The 22,997-nt window shown below is 59.8% G+C and overlaps 2 protein-coding genes across 2 annotated transcripts in view; one reads left to right on the top strand and one right to left on the bottom strand.

Annotated features, from left to right (window-relative positions):
- The first annotated feature begins 2,631 nt into the window (after nt 1–2,631).
- Nucleotides 2,632–21,052, top strand: SLC6A18 (solute carrier family 6 member 18). Its single transcript, XM_058564401.1, has 12 exons — nt 2,632–2,791; nt 8,593–8,733; nt 9,505–9,642; nt 10,308–10,489; nt 12,603–12,713; nt 13,614–13,726; nt 14,853–14,981; nt 16,699–16,855; nt 17,356–17,560; nt 17,978–18,137; nt 19,616–19,778; nt 20,849–21,052. The coding sequence occupies exons 1-12, from the start codon at nt 2,632–2,634 to the stop codon at nt 21,038–21,040; spliced, it is 1,851 nt and encodes a 616-aa protein (XP_058420384.1). The 3' UTR covers nt 21,041–21,052.
- Nucleotides 8,759–22,997, bottom strand: part of TERT (telomerase reverse transcriptase) — a 42,877-nt gene continuing 28,638 nt past the window's right edge. The window contains exon 14 of the mRNA XM_058564393.1: nt 8,759–8,843. Within this exon, the coding sequence (XP_058420376.1) occupies nt 8,829–8,843 (15 nt within the window). The 3' untranslated portion in view covers nt 8,759–8,828. The remainder of the gene's footprint in view (nt 8,844–22,997) is intronic.

The following is a 22,997-nucleotide window of genomic DNA, read 5'->3' as shown; positions in this document are numbered from 1 at the left end:
AGCCACCAAGGTTGAGGACAGTCCACGTGTCCTGAGCAGCGTCAGGGACTGAGAAGTCCCTGGATGACCATCCACTTGGTGCCACTCAGTGAAGCTGGCATTGGCTTTTCCTTCCAGTCACGGGACGGTTGTTTTCTGGGACGTGACAGCCAATCTCAGCCAAAGTGACCTGGGACTTGGGGTGTTTGTTTCAATGAATTAGTCACCTCCACTTTCCATGGAAAAATCTAGAAGTTTAAGTTAAACTGGACTTTCTGAGAATTCTCTGGGCAGGGATGGGAGATCAGAGTGGAGAGTGGGTCCCGGCCGAGAACCTCCAAACACCTCAGCATGTCCAGAGTCCTGTATGGCCGGCCACCTGGATGTCACGAGCTACAGAAACTCTGGAGGCAGAGTGGGTGGCCCACCATGGTCCTCCACCCCGGGCCATGATGGCACGCACTTGCCAGGAAGCCCACAGTCCCATGCTGCCTTGCGGGCCTCCCCCCAACACCAGCGCCAATGGCTTCCTTGGGACCCAATTTCCTCTTCTCCCTCAAACTTTCTGATCTTCAATTGGGAAAACAGCGATCAGTGCCTGTTGACACGCTGTCCCACCCACGGGGCCTGGGGGGCAGCGACTCACGCGGTGACATTGGGGGGCTGATCCAGGTACTTTATGTCACCTGAGGCCCGCCCTCTTTTACAGACTTGGTGTCTTTGCAAATTGCTAGAAATGCGGGTTTTGTGGGCGTAACATGTGCCTGTCTAAGTAAATCACTCAATCTCACATTCTCGGCCTCACTGCTGTGCTCTGAAGGCAGAGGGACGAGCCAATGGTGGAGGCCCAGGCACGAGGGGTATGCGGGGCTGCGGTTCTGGTTGGGGGATCTTCTCCACAGAAGCCGCCAGGCTGTGTCCACGGAGCCCAGGGAGTGGCGGGTGGCCCCTTCCACTGCCCGGGGCACCCTGTGAAGCACAGGCAGCGTGGGCCTTGGCCTCAGGATGTGAGGCTGCTGGTGAGGTTGGCTGGGTTGGGGGCCAGGACAGGGCATGGGAAGGACAGTGCAGGTAACTGGGGGCTAGGCCACACCTCCCTTCCGCCTCCCCCGCCCCCTCCCCTCACAACTCCCCCCAACTTGGCTGCACCCACCCCTCCCCCATGTGCTGGGGTATCACCAAGGGCGGCAGTGGGTGCTGAGGGTGGGGGAAGCCCCCCGCCTCCTGAGAGTGTAGGGCACAAGAGGAGGAAGCCCCTCTCCCCCGCCCCCACCCCAGGGAGCCCCTCTGCACTGCAGGACCCCCTCTCCGAGCTCCCATCCGTGGCACGTGGCAGGCTTACACTTGGAGCAGATTCCTGGGCACCAGCAGGGGGCTGGGCCAGGTACAGGCACTGCCAGGCGCTGGGCGTCGACGGAGGCAGAGGTGAGGGTGGGTCTTCCAGAACCCACCTGGACCTCTTCAGAAGAGGAACGTTTGGAACCAGTCGGAAAGTCCACACTCAGACCATGTGAGACATTTGGAGATCTCTTTGAAAAATAAATGTGGTTTAAAAATAAACACAGGGGGCCGGCCCGGTGGCGCAAGCAGTTAAATGCGTGCGCTCCACTGCGGGGGCCCGGGGTTCGCCGGTTCGGGTTCCGGGCACACACCGACATACCGCTTGTCAGGCCATGCTGTGGCAGGCGTCCCATGTAAAGTGGAGGAAGATGGGCACGGATGTTGGCCCGGGGCCGGTCTTCCTCAGCAAAAAGAGGAGGATTGGCAGATGTTAGCTCAGGGCCGATCTTCCTCACACACAAAAAATAAATTAATAAAAAATAAATAAAAATAAAAAATAAACACAGCACAATACATGACGTGCAATCCACCCCCGGGGTTTACCCATGTCCATGCAGAAATCAGTGCTTGTTCCCGACGGCCCCGACCTCTCCCGCAAGCGTGCACATGGATGGCAGCTGGTTCACACCACACCCGACAGAGGAGTCAGAGCTTCAAAGAAGGAGGCTGAGAGAAGAAAGCCCACCCCAACAGGTCCCCCCTGCGTGATTTCGTTTATGTGACATCCTTGACGCTTATATGACAAAACTGTAGCGAGGGAGAACAGATCGGATGTTGCTGGGGGTTAGGGACAGGGTAGGAGCGAAAGGGAGGTGGATGTGGCCGTGAAAGGGGCAGGGGGGACCCTCCGGTGACAGACGTGTCCTGAATTGACTGCCCACCTCAACGTCCCGGCTGTGACGCTGACAGGTATTTGCAAGATGTCACCACCGGGGAAACGGGGCGAGTGGGCTGTCTGTGTCTTACAACGACGTGTGAATCCACGATTATCTCACAGTCAAAAGCTTAATTAAAAAGTATATAATTTTTGAAAAAACAACACCCCGTCTTGGGAGTCCTTGAGCGTCCCCAGGGGGAACGGCTCTCGCGTTGGTGGTGGCCCAGCCCGCAGTCTGCCTGCATCGGGCATGAGACGTGGGCAGAGGCCACGGGGTCAGGGAGGGACTGCCTGAGTTACCAATTAACCGGCTCCACTGGTTTTCCCTTAAATAACCAAAAAAGACACCCCGAGGGGACACTGCTCCTGGCTTCCAACTCCAGCAGAGGCTCGGAAGGGCTCCCGGGGCGGGCAGCCAGAAGGGCATGGCGGGCATGGCACTCGCCCCGGGACCAGACTCACTTGGGGACAGCAGTGGGGACGAGAGGCCCAGGTGGGACAACAAGCTCCAGTACCTGCTGAGCTGCGTGGGGTTCGCTGTGGGCCTGGGCAACATCTGGAGGTTCCCGTACCTGTGCCAGACCTACGGGGGAGGTGAGCCCGGCCCACGGGGGAGGGGATCATGACCCTCGGGGGAGGGGAGCCCGGCCCACGGGGGAGGGGAGTCCCCAGGTCCCCATGAGGGGACCTGCAGGCCGTCATATGGCAGGAGGGGGGAGCCTGCATCTCCAACTGGTCTCCGGTGGGTCGCTGGTCCCTGGCCATCGGCGGGAGCTGTTCCTCCCAGGAATTAGTCCTACACATGACCCAGGGAGGAACAGTCACTTTGGGGTCCAGTCCGATGGCGTCCTGCTCAGCCTCGCCTGAGGTTCGCCCACAGGCGCGTGCTCACTAGCCGTCTGCTTCCTGGGTCTTTGCAGGCCCTCAGGGCACCCGTTCCCCTCTCCAGAGCTCCGGCTCTGCCCATGAGCAGCCCCAAGACAGCGGACCTCCACAGGCAGCTGAGGTGCTACCGGGAGGTTCAGCCCGTTAGTCGTTTTATTGACGTCAGACTCGCACCACAGACGCACACTGGTGACAGGGGGAGCAGCGCCTCTCGTGATCCCGCCCCCCACTCGGGGCACCTGCTTCTCCCGGCACAGCCGTGAATGTGCGGCTGTCACGCTGGGTTCTCAGTGCTGGGGACACGAGGGTGCCACAGGCCAAACCGCTGGCCTCGGGAGCTGACGTGAAACATCACCCAACTTGTCCCCAGAGGTGACGGCAGGGAACTTCCCAGGCCAGGCTCATCCTTTTCTGGAGCCCAACCTCTGGGGGCCAGTCTGGGCTCGGTGCCAGGTCGACTTGCCTTCAAGGCTCCCTCTGCTCCTGCGAGACCCGAGGGCTCCCGAGTCCCCCACGGTGACGCCCCTGCTCCACCAGGTCTCTGGTTGGAAATGTGGGGACTGCCCTTCAGGGGCGATCCCTCTGGCCTCTCGCCCAGGACCCGGGGCCACGAGAGACACTGCAGGCCGGTGAACTCTCCCGCTGGGCTCTCTGGCCGGGGATTCATCCCTCCCCCTTCCCAGGACAAACAGATGACCATCCTGGCGATGACCGGTGGACAGTGAACCGCTGCGAGGACAGGAGGGCTCCACGGGAGCTGCGTGGGTCAGAGCAGACACGAGTGCTATCTGACCCGGCGCCCCTAGCTGTACGGATCCTGCTTCTCTAAAGTTATTTCTTTTCTTGATTATAAGAAGATTCATGGCAAATGGAGAGAAGGAGATGACTGGCCTGTAACTCCTGCCCCCGGGGGTCGGAGCCACACGGGGCTCTGGGGCCCGCGGGCCCGTTGGAACTGGGGTCTCCTGATAGTAAGAGTCTCCTTGAAGGCACCCTGGAAAGCACAAACCCCCTAATGCAGGGGCAGCAGATCATGGGTTGTCCCGGAGGCCTCTCCGCTGCCGTCTGCGTCAGGAGAGCGAGATGGGGCAGGTCGGATGCAGGCGGCTACTACAGTTCTGTGACCATTTCACCACCCGTAACCGGTCACCCACCGCTCAGAGCTGCTGCTGCCGAGCGTCCGGGAGCTTCCCACCCGAATCCTCATCACCGACACCCGACGCTGGGCTGTCCTCCCCAAGGGTGGACAGGAGGCCGTCGTGGTGGTGCTGTCCCCTGCGAGACCAGGGCCAAGAGCAGCCCCCACCCTCCTCCCCATGCCATGGGCTTTGGGGGCCCCATTTCTGAGATTCTTCTTTAGGCTCCATTCCAGACGTGAAAGCTCTCGTCACACATCATGAGATATTTAAATTTCAACTCATTCTTTTCCTCAAAAAGCGCCCCGTGTGTGGGAAGGCCCTTGGTGGTCTCACTTTCACCACCACTGGGTGTTCTGGAAAGAAGATGCGAGTGATAAGCAGATAACGTGACGCATTTTTAATTTGCACCAACTCATTCCTACTGAGGGTGAATGTTATCTCTCCCATTCGTGATTACTGGGCTGGGTAAACTTTCTCTTCAAAGACAAGACTTTAAAGGCAACGCTGTGACAGAATTTAGCAGAACATTGAGACAAAAACTGACAGTGATTCTGTGACATAAACGTCATCTCGTGGCGAGCTGTTTTATCATCTTTAAGTCACAGGAATGCGGAACCACAGACACCCAGCGCTGGGCTCAGGCCGCTGGAGACTCCGAACACTCGCGGGGTCACGGTTTCACCCCAGGAAGGATTTACGGCCGAGTCCGTGGCCACACACGTGGGGTCATTTATTACGTGGCCCGTGACTTCCGCACCGCCGCGGGTGAACTTCCGTCTCTGCCGGCTCCAGAGGCCTACGGATCCTGGCACAGAAAGCTGTGCTGCACTAATTACTGTAGTTTTAGAACACATCTTGACATCGAGCACAGAAAGTCCTTTCTGCTCATTCTTCTTCTAACTGTAATCGGCTGTCACTTTTCCACGTGAACTTTACAGCCAGGCCTTCTGTTTCCATGAAAGACCCTCAGGGTTTCATCGGCATTGCATTGAACTTCTCGACAGATTTGGGAAGAATTTCCACCTTGACAACACTGAGTCGTCCCACTCGGAAGGCAGCGTGTCACCCTCCTGTCCCGGGTTCACTTCTGTCCTCTGTGAGACTCTCCATGGAGACCTGGGCGAGCTTTAATCAGCCGCTGTGGCTGTTCTAGACACACCTTTTTTCTCCACGACACTTGCTTGGTGGATTGAACTCGTGTGCGCTGCATCCAGCGTCCCTCATGCTGGTGATGAGCGGGGCTCTTCCACACCCATCACGTGGGCAACTGCGAACAAGGTCCACAGTCCACAACAGTCTCCACTCGACAGGTGTGCGCAAAGCAGAGACGGATTACGTGCACCAGCTATTTGGTGCTAAAGGAAAAAACTGCTTCTTCTGCTCTGAATACTCTGACAGCAAATGTGCGAGGCTTTCCCTGCACAACCAGCTCTCCAATTCTCCGTGGACACCGACTGGGTGTCCTACAATTTAACTCACTCCTGACACTGTCTGCCTGAGTTTAATGCCGACCCCACAGGTTAAGGGCTCAGCCCCACGAGACCCGCCAACCTCGATGCTAATCTCAACAGTGGGTCCCCAGGTTACTCACAGCTTCTGTCCAACCTGGCTAAACACCGAGGGGGGTCCCACGACCCCCTCCTCGGTTTCAATAATCTGCTGGAGTGGCTCACGGAACTCGGGAAAACACCTTACTTCCTATCACCGGGTTTTATAAAGGATACGACTTGGAACAGCCAGATGGAAGAGACGCGCAGGGCTAGGTCCGGGGAAGGGCTCGGAGCTCCCCGCCCCCTCCAGGCACCACCCTCCCAGCACCTCCACGTGTTCCCCAACGGGAAGCTCTCCAAGCCCTGCCCTTTGGGTTTTTATGAAGGTTCCACATCGTAGGTGTGATCATCTGCGTTGGTAATTAGCTCTGTCCCCAGTCCCTCTCCTCCCCTCCGGAGGTCGGGGGAGGGGCTGAAAGCTCCAATCCTCAGATCACATGTCTGCACGTGTTTGGTTTACCTGAGTTACCATCCCCATGGTGGCCTGAATAAGGTTAAAATGCATGAAACGTGCAGAGTCGAGGCCCCTGACCATATGGCTTCAATCTTGTAATCACAGAAATGCTGCCCATTCTATTCTCCCCGAAACATGGCAGATTCAGCCACAAAAAGAAGCTCCCGTCTCTCCCCAGGATCTTTCCCTTTGGGTGGTCCCTGCCATGCTGACCTCTGCCGGCACCTAAGCCCCCACTCGGGCTCCAGGCCTGTCCTGGCCCCGTCTGGCTGTGACCTTCCGCACAGAAGGGGGCCCGTGGGACCCAGGGCTTGGCCAGCCGGGAGCCTGCAGCCCTTCTCGACAGTGGGTCCAGTACGTGGGACCTAGAGCCCTGCCCCATGGCTGGGCGCCCCCGTCCCAGGCCCGTGCAGCCGCTCCCTGTGCAGCCCTCACCATGCTGCAGGTGTGTGCCCAGCGGCCCGAGGGTGGCTGGGAGGTCCGCACACCTGCCCGAGACCCCCCCGGTGCAGCTTGGAGACGGGCTGGGAAGGGGAGAAGTGTGGAGGGCTCCTCCCTGAGTGCCCTGGACCCCTGCCCTGTGAATGGCACCTCTCCCTGCCAGGAGCTCCAGGGGACCTGGCACTGTTCACACCCCCCAACTCCAAGCCCTGGCCCACAGGCACCTGGGCCTCCCTGGGTGTCCAGCACTTCCTCCGAGGCGGAGGCCCCCCAGAATTTAACTTTCTTCTTTAATGCTCCTTCGCCTTCTTGCTGCTGCATAGGAGATACCAATCGGCACTGTTTTGCCCCAAATGCTGGCCCTGGAGTCCTATGTAGCAGCCAGTGTGAACTGAGGGCTCCATGGCCACCTGCTCTCTCCAGGGCTCCGACTCAGTGTCAAAACACCTGATGGTGACGAAGAAAACCAGAAGAAGGCTGTGCTGGCAAACAGCTCAGGGTCAAGCCTGTGGTTCTCGGAAATGGCTCTCGGATGCCGGGCCTGGGCTGCCTCTGCCGAGTGGTGGAGAGGCAGGTATCACGGAAGAGCCTCGCTATCGCTGACTGGCATCCATTTTGGCCAGTGTCATAGGTCAGGAGGCCTAAAAGTCAGGGCTGCTGCCTGGCGTCACCAGGAATGCGTGTGTGTGGATGGGGAAGAGCTGCCGTCGGTCCTGGAGCATCTGAGTGCCGATACGCATCCTCCCAAAGCCCGTGGACCACAGTCAACTGGCCCCAGTAGCAGCGCGGCCCCAGAGGACTGAGACGCCAACACGGGCGCTAGGGACTCAGTTAGGAGAAGGTCCATGGGGTCCAGTGGGGTGCAGAGAAGTGGGCTGTGTGGGCGGAGCCTCAGTGGTCTGGGCTCTGGGAGAGGCCAGGGCCCCGCTCGTGCTCCTCGGCACCCGTGGACTGAGACTTTCGTTGCGCCCCTCACCGTGCAGAGGCATCACCACCGTCCTCTGCCTGCTCTCCCATTGGCTCCCTGGAGGCCGTGGGTGCGTGCTCCCTCCAGGGACCGTGGATGGAGCCCTCCTCCCGCCACTGCTGTGGGTGTCCACTTCCCACATCCGGACAGGGGGCGGGGGTATGCTGCAGGCGAAGGGGAAGAGAGACGGGTCCCAGCCTCAACTCAGGTGAAGGTTAAGAGACGACCCGAGGCATTGACTTTCTCCCACATTCCGTGAACAAAGACCAGCTCCCATCCCCGGTGAGCCTGGGGTCTTAGCTGATGACACCTACCACCAAAGCACCGTGTAGGGGGACGCTGCTCAGTGGGTAAACAACAGCGAGCCCGGCCTTTCCCAGGTAACTCCGGACGGTCCACAACCTCTCAGGCAGCACTGCGTCCGTGAACTTGTGAATTTCAGGAAACCGCATTGATGAAAGGAGCTGTTTTCCTTCTGGGAGACACATCTCAGAGGCTTTGGAGCTCCTTCGTCCTGTCCCCACTGCCTCGTTCTTCCCACAGATGGACCAAGTGTTAACTAACTGCTGGCCACCAAAGCTCCAAGAGGCCGTCAGCAGGTGCCTCGAACAACGAAGCACCTTTAGCAAACTCTGAATAAGACGGGGGTCTCGCTCAGACCCCATGTCCTGGCTCAGGGGGTGAGCCGGCTCCTTATTAAGCCCCTCACCCCTCCAAGACACGGCTGAGGTCTGGGGGTCACCTGGGGGTCACCTGGTCACGCAGACTGAACCAAAGTCAGAACAAGGTCTGGCAGCCAGGCAGCCCGTCTGGGGGTCTCACCCGCCCCAAGCAGGTCCCCGTCTTTCGAGTTGTTCTCCCCGACTCAGGGAGGCCTCGGTGCTTTCCCATGTGCCATCCTCCAGCTCAAGGCATGGCCAGGCAGACGGCGACTGTCCACTGACCGCCCTTCTTTGCAGGGGCCTTTCTCATCCCCTACCTCATCGCCCTGGCCTTCGAGGGAATCCCACTCTTCCACATGGAGCTCGCCATCGGCCAGCGCCTGCGGAGGGGCAGCATTGGGGTGTGGAGGGCCATCTCACCCTACCTGAGCGGAGTAGGTACGAGGCTGCCCTCTGACTCCTGCCGAGGGTGCTCGGGGAGGGCGGGGGCCCAGGGCGGCAGGTCCACGTGTGCTGTGTGTTCCTCATCACATTCAGTGGTTTCGAACCTGTAGAGGAAGAAGGCGCCTGATGTAAAGGGGCAGGGAAACCCAGGCCGCAGCGTCCCTGTGGGAGCTGATCTGGTCACACTCAGAGGAGGCCTCCTCCAGGAGCCTCGATTGGTTCCCCTGAGCCCGAGGAGGGCTTGGGCGCAGGGTGGTGTGTGGTGAGCTCAGGGCGTAGGAGGAGGAGGAGGCATTGGGCCCTGCCCCACAGAGCAGCAGGATGTCGCGAATCGCCCAGGCCTGTGCACACTCCAGGTGCCGAGCCTGCACATCCCGGGAGCTCGTGGGTATCGGGAAGCCTGGACAGAGGGCACACCCAGCTCCCTGCATGCCCTTGTGATGTGGTGCTGCGGTAAGGTGGTCTGGGCGGCATCCTCTGGGCCTGTGACGTGCCCCCTGGCAGCTGCAGCACCGTCTGAAAGCCCCACCTAGAAACAACCTAGAAAGCCAGTGCACTGTGGCCCAGCCAAACATGGCCCGCATGGCCATAAAAGCAACGTGTTGCCTGCAGGCGGATGCGGCCAGATGCAGGCCCGCAGAGGGGGCAAGCCGCAGGGGCCCCTAGGGGTAACTAGGGGAGTGGAAGTGGTGGAGAGGGCATCAGGATGTTCTGTAACAGGGAGGGTGATGGCGGGGAGGCACTGACACTCGCCGGTGCCCGCAGGGCTGGGCTGCTTCACTGTGTCCTCCCTGATCGGCCTGTACTACAACGTCGTCCTGACCTGGGTGCTGTGGTACTTCCTCAACTCCTTCCAGCACCCGCTGCCCTGGAGCGCCTGCCCGCCAGACCTCAACCGGACAGGTAACGCCCACGGCCTGAAGGGAACTCGGTGCTGCCCACGGAGCCCCCGCGGTCTCCCCTGAATAGCACATTTGAGATCCGGTTCTCTTTACCCTATGGTTGTTCACTGCGGGACCCGGGGGCCCACGGAGACCCCGTATGTTCCCAGCACAGCTCGCGGGCCCTCGCAGCAGTGTGCATGCCTGGCAAGGAGAGGGTGAGCGACGGCATGGCTGCTTTCGCTGAGTTAAGCCTTTAGGTCGAGACCTCAGTCAAGTGCTCCATCTGGGGAGATCTCTGAGACATGGGAAACAGCATTCTCAAGTTTGCTCATGAAGCTGGGTTAACCCTCTTTCCCTTCCTGCCTCTGGCCGATATGAACATGGTATCTGGCACCCTGTGATCAAGGTCAGCACTGGGTGCCCAGATGGTGAGTCTGGGCAGGAGGCTCCCCACGGCGGCCCCATAGGCCGTGGCTGGACACCCTGGGCAGCAGAAGGCACCGGCTGCTGGCAGCCTCCCTGCCCTCACTCAGGGCAGCACCTGCCCTGCCTGGTGTGCCCAGTGCTCGGGCAGCAGCCCCAGGACCGGCTATCCACAGCCTGTGCTCCCGGACGGTGGTTTGTGAAGCCTGAATCCCAGTCGAGCCTCTCGGCCAGCCTGTGATGGGACCCTCCTGGTTCCAGGGTTCGTGGAGGAGTGTCAGGGCAGCAGCACCGTGAGCTACTTCTGGTACCGGCAGACGCTGAACATCACGGCTGACGTCAACGACAGCGGCTCCATCCAGTGGCGGCTGCTGGTCTGCCTGGCGGCCTGCTGGGCAGTCGTGTACCTGTGCGTCATTAGAGGCATCGAAACCACTGGGAAGGTGAGCGTCTTCGGGCCAGTCTCTTCTCCCCAGCTCCCTCCAGCCCCAGAGAACCCTTCCCAGTTTCTGTCGGTGATTGCATCACAGGTTTAGAGGCTCTGCCTGTTGTCCTTAGTGCTGTCGAGTGGATTATGACTCCTAGGGACCCTGTGGACAGCAGAGGGAACTGTGCCTGGTCTTTTTGCGCCATCCTTTCACCTTCTGGTGCTCTATCAGACAATGCTTTCCTGCTATTCACAGGGTTTTCATGGCCAATTTTTTCTGGGTGGCCAGATCCTTCTTCCTGGTATTAGTCTGGAAGCTCCACTGAAACCTGTCCACCATGGGTGACCCTGCTGGTATTTGAAATCCTGGTGGCATAGCTTTCAGCATCACAGCAACATGCAGTCACCACAGTGTGACAACCAAGAAGGGTGGCGTGGTTTCCTGATGGGAAACAAACCCAGGCCACCGCCATGAGAGCAGTGATCTTAACTACGAGACCCCCAGAGCTGGCTACTGCCTTCTTGGAGAATGGATCCCTTTATCATTATGAAATGACCGCCCTTTTCCTGGTGGCAGTCTCTGCTCTGGAGTCGACTGAGATATTAACACAGCCATTCCAGCCCTCTTTTGACTATCTTAACATTGTGTGTTTTTTTCATTCTTTTTCCTTTAACCTGTTTGGGCCCTTGGTTAAAGTGTGTTTCTCATAGATGGCGCACAGTTGGGTCTTGCTTTTTTACCCAGTCTGACAATCTCTGTCTTTTGTTTAGAGTGTTTTGACCATTTACATTTAATGTGATTATTGCTCTGGTTTAAGCCCAAAACCTGTATTTGTTTTCTGCATGTCCCGCCTGTTCTCTGTTCCTGTTTCTTTCTTTTTCTGACTATTTTCTAGGATCCCACTCTGCATCCTTTGTTGGCTTGTTGGCTGTTAACTCTGTTTTATTTTAGTGGTTGCATTAGGGGTCATAGCACAATCTTTAGCTTATCATGGTCTGTCTCTGATTGATATTGTACCACGTATGGTAGAAGAACCTCACAGCATTATCCTCCACTTCCTCCCTCCCAGCTTTTGTGTTGTTGTCACACATTTTACTTATAATGTGTTATGAACAGCAAATGCATTGTTAGCATTTTTGTTTTAAACAATCACTTATCTTTTAAAGAGAGGAATGATGAGAAAAAAACGTGACAATAGTTACTCATGTGGTTTCCAGGAAGAAAGGACCAGGGGAGCCTGCACCTCCAGCTCACAAGCATTCCTCTCAAAGTGTACGCAGCACAGGGGCTTCCCACCCCCTCTTCTCTCAGGGTGTGGATACTTCCAGTATCTTATATACAGATCAGTCCTTTTAAATGATTGCAATGAAGGTCCATGCATTTCCAGGCCTCTCGATCCATGGTTGTGGAGCTTTTGCACGGATCCAAGTGTGCACCCATGCCCGTGCGTCTTCTCAGTTGGCGTGTGGAAGTCAGTTACTCTCATGTGAGGACTGGAATTACTGAATTAGACAAAGCCACCATTAGGCCCAACCAGCCCGCTAGAAATTCCACACAATCCTGTTAGGAAAGTCCCTGAAGACGTCCCTAGGTGAGTCCCCAGAGTCAGTCTGTACTTGAGGACACGGGGGCAGTGAGGGAAGGTGTCCATTTGTAGATTTTTTTGTGCAGACCCCTGTCCAAACCTGATAGACTTGGGACTGGCCTGTGCTGAGGGGAGGGGTGTGGGCAGGTACGCAGCCTAAAACCCCCAGAGAGCAGCCAGGTGGTGGGCATCGTGGTGAGAAGGAAGCGGATGCTGAGGTGGCAAGAGCTGAGGAGCCTGCAGCGCGGATGAGAGGGAGGCTGCCCGCCTGGGGTGGTCCATGCTTACCTCAGCTGACCCCACAGGCCACAAAAGCATACGTGAATCCATGTATGGATTCGTGACGGTCAGTCACGGCGAGCCCCAAACCCTCCCAGCTTGACCGGAGCCCACACCCCAGCATCCCCCACGGTGCCCTCCGCCCCGACCCGGAATGCCACGGGGGGCCCTGGACACGAGGGGTTTCTGGCACACCGGCCACGCTCAAGGTTTTCATCTGGAGCAGACACCATTAAGAAGTCTAACAATCCGTCTTTTTTTAAGGTGATTTATTTCACAGCCTTGTTCCCTTACCTGGTCCTGACAATCTTCCTTATCAGAGGACTCACCCTGCCTGGGGCCACTGAAGGCTTAGTCTACCTGTTCACTCCCAACGTAAGTAGGTCTCGAATCCAACCCCGGGGCCACGCTCCAGAAAGCACAGGAGTGGGGGCCACAGCCCAGCTTGTCCCATCCCCCGGCCATGTGAGCCGCCGTGAGCCAGAGGGGAGGCTGCCCAGGGCCTGTGGGGGCGAGGGCCAGGAGGTCAGGGTCCGAGGCAAAGAGGCCCGAGGAGGAGGCGGTTTGGGACGTGCGGACTTCCTTGCCTGCAGGGTTGGATTCAGGGGAGAGGCCGGCTGGGGACCCAGATGTCCCACCCCTAGTGTCTGGGACCCCCCACCTCTGAGGGCCTTGTCCAGCTACTCGACCCCACCAGGCAAGGAACCACAGGACCCAGGGGCCTGCCCACCAGATCCTGCCCCCTTTGGACACTTCATCCCCTCCAGGACCCCTGCATTCCCTGGGGGTGTCCAGGGGTTGCAGAGCAGGCTCCCGAAGCCTCCCCAGGCAGTGCCCTGCCCCAGGGCAGGGGAGGGCGCCTGGTGTGGGTGTGGGTTTGCCTGGGTCCCCAGCAGCAGAAACACCAGGCACTATGTGCACGTGGAACCTGGCCTGGGCCTCAGGTCACTCAAAGCCACCAGGTCTGAGAGAAGCAGAACAGACACACCCCAGTTCAAGCTGCTCAGACCATTTCCCAGCCCTGAGAGGTCTGCGGGCTGAGTGCTTAGAGCCCACACGTCCACATGGACGGGGGCCGGGAGGCCAAGTTTGCTGTGCTAACTGCGGGTCTGAGCGAGCTCCCTCACACTCGGCCCTACACTGTTCCTGGGCCTGAGCGGGTCATGCCGCTAACGAGGGTTGTCCCAGAGGAAGCCTTGGGGATGTTCTGGAACAGCAGCCGCCCTGGCCAGTGTGGTCTGTCTGCTGCATAACGAGGTTCCCGTCTCATTCCAGATGCAGATTCTCCAGAGCCCGCGGGTGTGGCTGGACGCAGCCACCCAGATATTCTTCTCTCTGTCCCTAGCCTTTGGGGGCCACATCGCCTTCGCAAGTTACAACCCACCGAGGTAAGCCAGGCTGGGTGGAGCCCTTCCAGCAGAGACGTAGGCCCCACAAAGCGGTTCTTTATCGTGACATCCGCCACCGGGCAGGGTGACCCGCATGAACTTGTGATAGAACAGACTCAGGGGTTCCAGCAATTGCTGAGTCATCGCCCGAGGGCTGGAAGTTAGGGCCTTTTCTGGCAGCTTCCAGTACGTTCCGCAGCCAGCCACAGGAACAGAACCCAGATAATCAAACCCAGAAACAAGGCCGTAAGTGGGGCTGGCACAGACTAAAACGAACCATGTGTGACGCTGGAATCATAAGAGCAGAGATGCAGATGTCAGCCTCTCGAGTCACTTAAGGTGGACTCGAGGCTGCCACCTGCTACCAGGACCCACACACTCCACTCTAGGAGACCCAGTGTGCCCACAGCGCTCAAGTGGATCCGCACAGCTAGAGGCACTGTGACATACCGTGACACACCTCACACACACTTGACTCCATGTGCTCCTCACGGCGGGTCGGACGTGGACACGGCAGATGGAGGGCGGAGGGTTCCTCTGGGTGGAAGGGTGAGCTGGGCCCTGGGGGCTGTAAACCGCTGTACTGACGTGTCACTGCCTCAACTCACACTTCAAGCAGCTTGTGTACATTTCTCATTTGGGGTTAATCTCAACAGAATCGACATTCTGCCTCCCTGAAGGCCTCACCACTGCCCCCAGCTCCCTGTCGCCTGAGCCTCGGGGAGGGTGGAGGCTGAATGTGTTTTAGACCCTCGGAGGCCTTGAGCTGGTGTTGGCAGGGAGGGGGTCGGCGGGGTGGTAGTCAGTAGGGAGGGGGTCAATGGAGAAGGGGTGAGTGGGGAGGGAGTCAGTGGGGAGTCAGCAGGGAAGGGTCGATGGGGAGGGAGTCAGCGGGGAGGGGGTCAGTGGGGAGGGGATTAGTGGGGAAGGGGTCAGCGGGGAGGAAGGGGTCTGAGACCGCCCTGAGCCCACCAGGAACAGTGCCAGCGTTCCTGGGTCATGCAAAAGTGGCCCCAGGTGCAGTGGGGGCCGTCCTGGGTGGGGGTGCGGGGCAACAAGCCCCCTTCTAGTTTCTTTACCAAAGGCGCGCTAACCACAGAGCCCCATGATGTGTGTGTCTGCCCAGGAACAACTGTGAGAAGGACGCGGTGACCGTCGCCTTGATCAACAGCATGACCTCCCTCTATGCGGCCATCATCGTCTTCTCCGTCCTGGGATTCAAGGCGGGCAACGACCATGGGCACTGCCTGGACAGGTGAGCCTGGCACCCCTGACTCCGTGGGACAAGGCGTCCTCGGAGCATGGCCACCAGACGCTGCGTGCTCATGGGGAGTCCCACACGGCCACCTCTTATGTCCTTAGGGAGTGGGGTGGAGAGTGTCCCCAGATGTGCACGTCCGCCCAGAACCTAGAGCGTGACCTGGTCTGGAAACAGGGCCTTCACAGATACTGCTGGTTAACAAGAGGTCCTAATGGACATGCGGCCCTGAACCCAGTGAGAGCGCCCTTATAAGAGACAGAAGGGGACACACGCGGAGGAGGCCACGTGACGATGGAGGCAGAGGTTGGGGGGATGCCCGGAGCCCCAGGAGCTGGAAGAGGCAGGAGGGACCCTCCCCCGGAGCCTCTGGAGGGAGCGCAGCCTTGTGACACCTTGTTGTCAGACTCCTGGCCCCAGAGCTGAGAGAGGATGAATGTCTGTGGTTTTGAGTTTCCGGTGTGCGGTCACTTGTCACAACCGCCCCAGGACACAGACACCTGGAATTACCACGAGAAATGGCACGACATTGACTGTCCAATTTTGCTTGCAAATGGCCTTCCAGACGTGGTCTACTAGCGAGAACCCATCAGAGGTGCACAAGCAGCCCCTCCACAACGCTGCTAAATGTCCACAGCGCCCGGGGCGCCATGGAGCGGTCCGGCCCTGGGGCAACAGCGCCACGGTGAGACACCGTTCTAACCACGCTTGGGTCGCGTCCGCAGAGGGAGGAAGAGGAGGACGGGGCAGCCGCACCACGCGCAGCCTGAGCCCCACGGCTCTGGGAGCTGCTGAGTGTGTGCACCTCGTGGAACATTCGGAAGGCTGCAGGGCCCACACCCTGGTGACCAGCGTGACCCCCCTCGAGAGCAGTAGGGGCAGGTCTTCCACGGAGACGCCCAGTGAACACAGGGCTGATCCATGTCCACTGCGCCCACCAACAGCAGGGACTCAGGCCTGGAGAAAGCTCAGGAGGTGGTGAAGGCACATCCCGGCCTCTTGCTGCATTTAGCACACAGGCAGCTCTCCAGTGCTATGCTTAGGGGACACTTTACACAGCAAAATCACCAACCACAAGCAGGAAAACGCAAACATGGTGGCCCTAACCAGCTGTGAGGACCCGTCTGCAGCCCCAGAGAAGGCAGAGCGTCCCCTGGCCGACCTGGGCCTCAGCTGGGAATGGGGGCGACTCAAAGTTTCTGCCACTCTGGACACATCCACACAGAACTGCAGGAGCACAAGTACTGAAATCTAGGTTACAAATGAATTCTAGCGAGTAGGCGAATTCCCAAATATGGCAACACTCACGGGTGAGTGTGAGCTGCGAGCCCTGAAGACAGTGAACTTCCGACAGTGGAGGCGGAGGACAGAGCGCTGGGGCCGCCGCCCTTCCCAGAAGCCCCTCGGGAGCGCTGTCCCCAGTGCTGATCGGGGACCCACACATCAAGGAGGCCAGGGAGCTGCCACCGCCCCATTCGTACCCCACAGGGGAGCGTCCCCCTTCCAAGTCTGGGGTCCCCTTGGGAGTCGAGAACAGCCTTCCCTCCCTGAGTGTGCACGGAGTAAAGAAGTGCCCCCGAGTACCAGCACGCCGCAGGTGTCCTCGAGACCCCACCTGAGGGACACTGTTGTCCTTCCCGGGCATCTCCCAGCTGTGTTTGTGGGGTGCTGGGCACCCAGCCCAGCGCTCACCCGGACTCTCTCTGTACTGCAGAAACATCCTCAGCCTCATCAACGCATTTGATCTCCCCGACCAGAGCATCTCCAGGGACGACTACCCTGCCGTCCTCGCACATCTGAATGCCACCCAGCCCGGGAGGGTGGCCAGGCTCCACCTGGAGTCCTGCCACCTGGAAGACTTTCTGGATAAGGTACCTGGGGCCTTGCCATGGGGCACCAGGGCTGTGCCGGGCCGAGGCCTTGCTGCAGATGGCTAACCAGGAGAGCAGGCATCGCTGGTGCACAGAGCCCAAACATGGGGCCAGAGTGAGGGTCACAGAGCCAGGCCGTGGCCGGAGTCGGGCAGCCTCACACAGGGCCAGCTGACACCGGGGGACCAAGGGCAGCAGGCTGGGGGTGCAGTCAGGAGGCAGGTCTTCAGAGCAGCAGTCTGATGGCACCTGAGCCCAAGGCCCCCAGGCCCCACGGTCACCTTTGGCTGCAGGTTATTAAAGGGGAAAAGGTTCCTTTCCCTCAGAGGCGCACCTGCAGTGTCATGGCGCAGCCCAAACAGGGCAGGGCCACTGCCTCAGCCCCGACGCCAGGAGGGGTGTTGGTCACATGCGTGTCACAGCATGGGTGTCCGTGCGTCACAGTGAGGGGCGTGTCGATGCACGTGTCACAGCATGGTGTCCGTGCGCTTGTGTTACAGAGCGCCTCCGGCACGGGCCTGGCCTTCATGGTCTTCACGGAGGCCATCCTGCACATGCCGGGGGCCCCCGGCTGGGCTGTGCTCTTCTTCGGGATGCTCTTCACCTTGGGCCTGTCATCCATGTTCGGGAACACGGAAGCTGTCATTACGCCACTCCTGGATATGGAGGTCATGCCCAGATGGGTCCCCAAGGAGGTCCTGACTGGTGAGTGGACAGCCAGGCCACCCTGGAGGGTCTGTCCCCATTGTCCCACTAGCTCCCAGCCCTCTGTCCACTCCCACCCACCGTCCAGATGCCCCTCTTCCGTGAGGGCTTGAGGACTGTGTCGCAGTCCCAGTGGAGGGCTGGCCAGCCTTGTAACCTCTCAGGGCTGGTCCGGCTGGCTCTGGGATGACTCCACGTCCCCCATGGGCCATCACGGGAGAGCCGAGGGTCAGGGAGGGGCAGGGGGCAGGGGGCAGGGGATTCACTCCCGCAATGCCCACCGAGGCCGAGACCCCTCCCTCTCTGGGTTCAGAGCAGGGAGGCGGTGGGCAGGAGTGGACAGGAAGGGGAGGTGCTGGGAGCTGGGAGAGCAGTGGTCAGGGCGACCCGCTCAGACGTGGGGTCGCTCTCCCTCAGGAGTGGTCTGCCTGGCCTTTTTCCTCGCCTCCATCTGCTTCACACTGCAGTCTGGAAACTACTGGCTCGAGATTTTCGACCGCTACGCCGCTTCCCTGAACCTGATCGCCTTTGCGTTCCTAGAGGTGGTCGGCATCATTTACGTATATGGGATGAATCGGTGAGTTCAGCCTCCCCTGGGGTCCAGTCGGGGTCAGCGTCCTGCCCTGCTACTCAGGGCATCCTGTGTGTGATGTACGGGCCTGGCAGCAGCTGGTGTCCAGGCACCCGCAGGACGAGACGGTACCACCTGGGCCCCTCCAAAGACACACTCAAGGGCAGCTCCCAGGGTCCAGAGAAGCACCCCCAGGCTGCCCCACCTGGCTCTCCAGCCTCCCAGCCTGTGAGAGGTGACAAAATGGCTGGTCTCCAGCTATGCGAGTGGACTCCTGCAACCCAAGGACAAGTGGACACTAGGGCACTGGGAGGCCCACCGAGGGCTCTGAGCCCTGCCCTGCCCGGACGCCCTCCCGGAGGCCTCTTGGAAGACCCAGCCCTGGTCCTGCCCATGCCCACCAGGCTCTGGCCGGTGCACACCTGGACTCTCATCTGTGACTCTCATTGTCACTCACACCTGCTACACCTGCACTCACACCTGTCACACTTGCACTCACACCTGTCACTCATTGTCACACACCTGCACACACCTGTCACTCTCATTGTTACACCTGTCACAAAGCACTCACACCTGTCACTGTCACACCTGCACTTGTACCTGCCACTCCTGACCACAGCCCTGCCTAGGTGGTCCTAGAGGTTGTGCTCTCTGTCCTTGGTCTCCAGGGGCTCCTGGAAGGCCCCAAATGCCAGGGTCTTCACCCCTGCTCTGTGGGCATGGGGCCAGTGGGCTTGTCCCGAGGTGGGATGCTGCCCACCTAGAGAGGCAGAAGCGAGAGGCAGCCGTCTGGCATAGGCTGGCCTGGTCATGCGGGGAGAAGCAGAGAGCCTGGGCTCCGACCAGCTGCAGGGTATCAGAAGGAGGCACTCAGGAGCCATCTGGAACAGAGCTGGGAGGAGGGGTGGGGAGCAGGCAAGGCAAGGGCCATGAGGAGGGTCTAGTCTTCCTGCGGCCCCTGGGTGTGGCTAATGCCCCGGCTGCTGCACACCCTGGGTCGCCTCTGTTGCCCCCCCCCAGGGGCCCTGATGGCAGTCAGGTCAGGTACCACCTTCTTCCCTCCCACAGCTGAGGCCGGCGAGGGCTTTGCTGCTTCTCACACAGCGGCCCAAGCCTCCCAGGGGTAAAATCTACAGGTCCTGTCCAGTGGCAACTCGCCAAGGGGCCGGGCTGGGGGCCAGGATGCCCTCCTCCCCGGGGCCGGGCCAGGGCCAGAAACCCCTGGAGCGCCACCTACCCAGCCCTCTCCCTTGGCTGGGGTCTTCTCACACCCACCAGGAGGTTGAGTTCTCACCAAGATCTCAGAGGGCTGCCTATCCGGTGGCCACTCAGGAAGGTGTGGGGGCAAAGGTCAGAGTGGAGGTGGGTGACAGCCCCCACCGGCCATGTCTTGGTGACACTGGACAAAGGCTTCTGGCTGAGAGGGTGGGTGGTCAGACCCTGGGATCAGGTGTGAGAGCCTGAGCCTCGTGTCTTCGTGGCAGGTTCTGCGATGACATAGCATGGATGACCGGGAGGCGGCCTGGCCTCTACTGGCGGGTGACCTGGAAGGTCGTCAGCCCCCTGCTGCTGCTGACCATCTTTGTGGCCTACATCGCCCTTCTGGCCAGGACGCCACCGAGCTACAGGGCCTGGAACCCCCAATACGTAGGTCCTTTGGGTGGGACCTGGGAGCTCTGGGACCAACCTCGGGCCTGGCCTGGCCCCTCCCTGGTGCCATCCAGGGCCCAAATGACCCTCAGGGTGGACATTCGCACCCTAAGTAACCATGTGGGCTGCCTTTGCTATGAGACCCAAGGCTGCGAGACCACCAGCGTCCCCTGGGGCATCAGAGCTGACTCTGAGAGCCCTGAGCAACCTTGGGCAAGGCTCTTGGTCAGTGGTGGGAGGACTGGGCAGTTTCCAGACTCCGGCGACGTCACGGGTCGCTGTAGCCCCTACACGGGGATGTGGCCTCCAGCTGCACTCCCCACGTGCTGTGCAGATGAGCACTGCACAGTCCACTCCTGGTCTGACACGAGAGAAGGCAGTCACTGACTGCCACCGAGCCCCATCAGAAGGAAGGGTGCACGGGTCGCACTCTGGGGCCAGCTCTTGCCTGCAGGGCTGCGCTCTGGGCCGTGTGGGCCGGCCAACCTGCTGCCCCGCCTGGCCGCTCAGAAGCTCGCCTGTGCTGTCCCTTCTCGGGATTGTGGGAGTAACTGTTCCGGACCCTCCTCAGCGAGGGAGCTGTGCCGGCAGACCCATAGGGCAGCAGCAGGGCAGGTGGAGGAGGAATGTGCTGAATTTCTGGAGGCCTTTGCGTGAATACCGTGCCACTAGGTTCATGTGTTAGGGTCTCGTGTCACCCTCACAGGAAGTGCCTGAGTCGTGGGTGGTGTCACCCCCTTTTAGAGAGTAGGGGAGGGGAGCACAGGGTCTGAGCAGGCCCAGCAGCTCAGGCCACAGCAGCCCCCCGAGCCCAGGCGGCCCCCGTCCCGGCACGTGGGCTCCCTGTGTCCTCACTGTCCCCGCCGTGTGCCGATTCCATCCACCTGGAATGAAGGAACCTGCTGCCTGTCAGGGAACGACGGGGTGAAGCTGCCCCACACAGCTCACGCTCGCTGTAGCTGAGGGTCAGCCTCGCTCCCCCCAGAAGGGTGCAGAGTGGCGAGAGCCCTTGGTCTCGGCGATGCTGTCCCCTCCGGATGCTCACCCATGGCCTCGTATCCCTGCAGGACCAGTTCCCCTTGCAGCAGGAGAAGATCTACCCGGGCTGGGTGCAGGCCACCTGCGTGCTCCTATCCTTCCTGCCCGTACTGTTGGTCCCGGCCGTCGCGCTGGCCCAGCTGCTTGCCAGGTGCAGACGGAAGCAGAAGGACACACTGCAGGACACGCACCCAAAGCCACAGGATGGCAGGGCCTGCTGAGGGCAGAGTGGCAGGGAGGGCCCAGCCTGTGTGCGGCTCACAGAGTACCGAGCGCCCGACCCTATTACAGGCTTGCCTCCGACCCTGAGACCTGTGGTTGTTGCTTCCCGACACCCTCACGCCCTCCAGACCCTGCTCATGGCACAGCCCAGCTCCAACATTATGGTCCACGCTGTTTTCCAAACACGAGACAGTGGTGCCTGGCTCCTGGGCCCCTGCAGTCCAGATCCTGCATGGCACCGTCAGCACGCACTGCTCTGGGCAAATCCACGGACAAAATGGCAGGGGGGTACCAAGGGGTAAGCAGGCTGGCAGAGGGACCTCTGAGAAGGCCCACATCCGCATCCTTTGCAGCTGGGTGTCCTCGCGCCACATGAGTGGAGGGAATCCGCAGGGCTGATTTTCAAGGAAAAGTGGCGGGCCGTCTCCATGGTGAGCTCGGAAGGGAAGGCCCTGGCCTGCAGAAATCCCCTTTCTTTACCGAGAACACTTGGGTCTGTCATAACCGTGTATGTGGTGGGGAACCTCGCATGCAGCAGGCGTGTGGGTGTCTTGTCAAGAGAACCCAAGGCCCCCGCACTTTCGCCCCAGGATGGATCCCCCCAAGTGAGCCAGTGAGCGCTGGCTGGGAAAGTCAGCATGGCCGAGAAGGGCTGCGGGGGCTGGCGGTTATTTCTGAGAAACACTGCCTTTTGTTTTCTAAAAGCTTTCTCAAGGGCTCAACTCTTGTCAAGAAGGTACAAAAAGGCTGATTCTCGTTCAGGTTCCTATTCTCTCCAGAGCAGCACCATCACTCACTCCTTCACTCATTCGTTCACTCACCCAGTCTCTCTCTGGGTGCCTTCCACGCACGAAGCCATCCGTGCAGCCCTCAGCCATGATCCGCCCCATTCTGGAGCCCTCAGAAAGGCGCCTTCTCCCCACTCCACACGCGCTCACTTGCCTCCACCTGCCCTCCTGCGCTCCTCCCCCCGCCCCACCCATCATTCATCCACCCTTCCATCCACCCACCCTTCCTTCCCTCCTCCCTCTGCCCTCCTCTGACACTACCGAGGAGCCAGGGGTCAGGTCCGAGGTGCTGGGCTCTGGACACACAAGCTGGCTTCTAATTTGCCACATGGAGACCACGCATGTCCTTGGCTTCGTGCTGCTAGGAACAGCTCTAAGACCCAGGAGCAGGTCCCTGGCTGGGCAAGCGTTGTCCAGGGTGCTGAAAGTGCTCCAGATGACAATGCATATGGCGGGTTGTAAACGGCCTGTGCCAGGCGTGCGTTATGGAACCTGTCCCTGCCCATGGCCAGCCCAGACCCTCGTGAACAGAAGTACATGCACTACTGCCGCCTAAGAGAAGCTGAGTATTAAAATGGGGTGAATTCAAGTGCCCTCCAAAGCGTGTTCTAGGCCCCATGGGTAGGGCGAGTCCTGCACTTTGCCCCCCACCCTCCCATGCTGTGATCCTTGGCTTGTGGCCCCTTCCTCCATCGAAAAGCCAGCAACGGCCAGTGAGTCTTTCTCACGCTGCATCTCTGGGACACGCTGCCAGCCTTCTCCTTCCACTTTTAGGGGCTCTGTGATCACACCAGGTCCACCGGATAATTCAGGATGATACCCATCTTAAGGTCAGCTGACTAGTTACCTAGTTCCACCTGCATCTGTAACCCCCATTGCCATGTCAGGTAACATACTCCAGGTTCCAGGATTAGGATGTGGGCACCTTTGTGGGATCGTTATTCTCCCTCTCACAAGTGCTCAAGGCTCTGTATTTGCCCACGTGTGCGAATCCCTTTGCTCCGTGGTGCCCCTCACAGGTGAGCATCCACACAGCTGTGCCGAGGACAAGCTGGGGGCTCTGGCAAGTGAAGGAGGGCAGGAAGGTGGGGGGAGGGGAGGACTCTCGGCACTTTGGGGGGTCCTGGGGGCGTCGTCCACACTCGCTCTCCATCTTGCTTCCTTTTCT

Source organism: Diceros bicornis, chromosome 20, assembly GCF_020826845.1.
Source record: "Diceros bicornis minor isolate mBicDic1 chromosome 20, mDicBic1.mat.cur, whole genome shotgun sequence".
Lineage (NCBI taxonomy): Eukaryota > Metazoa > Chordata > Mammalia > Perissodactyla > Rhinocerotidae > Diceros > Diceros bicornis.
This window is presented reverse-complemented; position numbering and strand designations above follow the sequence as displayed.

What these genes read in the sequence shown, in the direction of transcription:
- SLC6A18 (XM_058564401.1), top strand. Translation starts at nt 2,632, where the DNA reads ATGGCACTCGCCCCGGGACCAGACTCACTTGGGGACAGCAGTGGGGAC. An exon ending in GCATCGAAACCACTGGGAAG is followed by an intron (nt 10,490 to 12,602) that starts GTGAGCGTCTTC and finishes TCTTTTTTTAAG; the next exon opens with GTGATTTATTTCACAGCCTT. An exon ending in TCTACCTGTTCACTCCCAAC is followed by an intron (nt 12,714 to 13,613) that starts GTAAGTAGGTCT and finishes GTCTCATTCCAG; the next exon opens with ATGCAGATTCTCCAGAGCCC.